Source organism: Hyposmocoma kahamanoa, unplaced genomic scaffold (assembly GCF_003589595.1).
Source record: "Hyposmocoma kahamanoa isolate Upper Pololo Valley unplaced genomic scaffold, ASM358959v1 192, whole genome shotgun sequence".
Classification (NCBI taxonomy): domain Eukaryota; kingdom Metazoa; phylum Arthropoda; class Insecta; order Lepidoptera; family Cosmopterigidae; genus Hyposmocoma; species Hyposmocoma kahamanoa.
The window spans coordinates 9,410,002-9,412,941 of record NW_020653719.1 but is presented as its reverse complement, the minus strand read 5'-3'; the positions used below and the strand labels follow the sequence as shown (position 1 = coordinate 9,412,941).

Genomic DNA, 2,940 nt, shown 5'->3' with positions numbered 1-2,940 from the left:
TAATTTTAATCTTGTTAAATTGAAATGCATTTATGAAAGAATCGAAACTCATACTTTTAAGTTGATTTTGTAAAAATAAAGATATGCAATCGTCTCACGCTCCGAAATGTATTTTTTTTAACCTAAGCGTCGTTGAATGTTATATGAAAAATATTAACTACATAAATAAATTAAAATAATGAAACAATGTATTTTTTCATAATTTTCATAAAACTAAGCACACCTTTGCCTAACGTTTCGAATGTATTCTATGCGTTATGTGATACACTGTTTATAATAAACGATTCATTTGTGAATAAACGTTGTTTTACTTGTCTACCCTCGCCTTAAGAGGAGCTAGAGCTCATTCCTAGATGTAGGCCTGTTTCAATTAAAATGTACTTAATGCTACTCAGTGTTAAAGTCAGTTACAGGTTTTCTGGATTACACGTGCCTATAATTTATTCGTAATAAACATATTATCTCTCGCTTTGACAAACCGAACAGATACGTGCGTATCAGACAATATTAAATAAAAGAAACTCGACTTAAGACTCATAAAATCTGCCAACTTTCCATAACTGGCCACCCAGAGGCGTGAGCGGCAGCGTTCCGGGCGCGGGAATTTTTGAAATGTTCGACCTTAGGAACCCGGACACATTGAACAACCACAACTAGCGGCGGCGGCGCGGGCGGACGCTGTCCGGGGCACTGTAGTCCGGGGCCGAACGCTACAACAAGCTGGCGGATCGGAAACGCGGGGTGAGTGCGGGCGTGGGCGTTGTATTCCATTGAGTTTTATAAAAAATAAAAAATATATTTCTAGTGTAGCTTGTATAGATAATTCAGGTTTTTTTTTTCAAATGCGGTAGCACTCTCTGGACAACATCAACGCTCCCAATTGCTTCCGCCTCCCCTAGGACTCTTTAGCGCCCACTGGGCGGTAAAGACCTCTTTATGATGCTATGTCCTAAAGGATAAAAATTAAATAACTAATTAAATAATAAAATAGTTGTGCAGCATTTGTTTATTTGTTGTTCGCTTGATTTAACACTGCGAAGTAGGAGTATGATGAACGGAGGATCTGAAATATAAGACAACAAAAACTTTATCGCTGTACGATTAGCATTTAATAGCGTTGACTGTTCTTATGTGTTATAAATAAAAAGTACATTATTGCCGAGGCCGGGAAGTAAGCGATTGTTTAATGAACCGAACGCGAGCGAAGCCTTGTATTGTCCGCCAATCCCTTATTTCTAATTGTGTATTTTACTTCAGATTATTTAAATATACACACTTTGGACTTTGGACCGTTCTTATCGTAAGCGGCATAGAGTTGGATTTAAATCTTAAGTGTCAAGCTTGACGTGCTCTTGACCCTGTACACAGTCGGTGCCCTAAGATTAAGCCTGCTAACAGATTGACTACATGTCTGCAGTTAATGCGTGAAGTCGTAATCAACTTCACGCATTAACTACATGCAGTCGAAATTGAACTGCATACAATTGAGACATCAACCTCAAGTGTCGACGTGAACAATAGTCCAAGAATCAAACGTAGTAATTGACATTCTTACGAGGACAGGTATTATTATATTTAGGTTTATTTTTTGCGTCTGAAACAACTTTTTTTTACCTAACGGAAAAAGGTACGCTTTCGTTTTTGGCTTTTCGATTATGGCTGCGTAACAATAATAACAGAAGTAGCGCGTGCTTCCATCTCGACGTCAACTTTTACAGAGAGCTCCTGACTCCTGAGCAGTGTTGCCAGACTTTTGTGAAGTTAATTCGCCAAATTATGTATGTTAAGTAGGTGATATTCGCCCAAGCCATAAAATCCTTAAAAATAATAAAAAAAACAATTCTACAATTCTGTTTGCTGAAATAAATTATTTTACAACTCTATTCCCCACAAAATCCTCAATAACATTTTTGTATTTTCCCAAACATTTTAAGTAGCCTAAAATCGCCTTCTCCTATTTCAAACATAGCCTAAATATCGCCGAGTGGCCGACCACTTTTTTAATCCACTCTTCAAAGTAGCCTAAATGGCGAAAAACCGCCTGATCTGGCAACAATGCTCCTGAGCTAGACGCGCGGTGAAACACACAGAGGGCGGGTGCTGGACGGGCGCACGCGCCCGCGCTCCGTATGTTGTCGTTCATATAAATGGAATTAGACCCGCCGCGGTCCCGGCCCGACCCTGTGTGTTTCACGCTTTAATGTCGAGTCGAGTCGAGATCACCTGCATGCAGTCGGTTTCAACGTTATACGGACTTCGCGCATGCAGTTCGTTTAGCAGCAGCCTAAGATACCTGACCCCCTAAGGCTCAACTCACACTGGCGCAGAGTCGAAGCGTCGCGTCGCATCCTGTTTTTCAACTACAACGTATGACGACGCGCGTCATCGCTTGACGACACTCACATTAGCGCGCCCGGATCACAGTGTGGTCGGCGTCTGACGCGTCACTGCATGCAAGTAACGCATGGTGACGAGCGATTCCATATTTGCATGACACAAATTTGTACCTTAATAATGGAAAAATAGAGATGAATATGCTACAGGCGAAAAACATGCCGCGTCGCGACGCTTCGTCGCGACTCTGCGCCAGTGTGATCGGTTCGTAGTATAATCAGTGCGGTGAAAGGTGTTAATCAAACTTAACCTGTGAGCTGTAAAATTCATTTTGGTATGAGTTAGGTACTTATTGCATCATTAGCGAATGACGTTTTAAGAAACTTTTTAAACCATTTGTCTTTAATTACATTACATAAATACAAATTTCAACCGAAAAGCTGGAATTCCTTCACACTTTACTGTTGAATACGTAAGAAGACTCTGACAACCAAAACGTTGGCTTGGGGGTCAGGTATCTTAGCGCATCAAATGTACACAAACAACACAATACATACAAACAACGCACACAAATGCACTATTATATATTATTATTATATATACATT

General features: G+C 40.3%; 1 protein-coding gene across 1 annotated transcript in view; it reads right to left on the bottom strand.

The window, feature by feature from the left end:
• Positions 1 to 1,006: 1,006 nt before the first annotated feature.
• The window catches only part of LOC113226511 (odorant receptor Or1-like), a 25,036-nt gene continuing 23,102 nt past the window's right edge, over positions 1,007 to 2,940 (bottom strand). The window contains exon 8 of the mRNA XM_026459153.1: positions 1,007 to 1,063. Coding sequence (XP_026314938.1) covers positions 1,007 to 1,063 — 57 coding nt within the window. The remainder of the gene's footprint in view (positions 1,064 to 2,940) is intronic.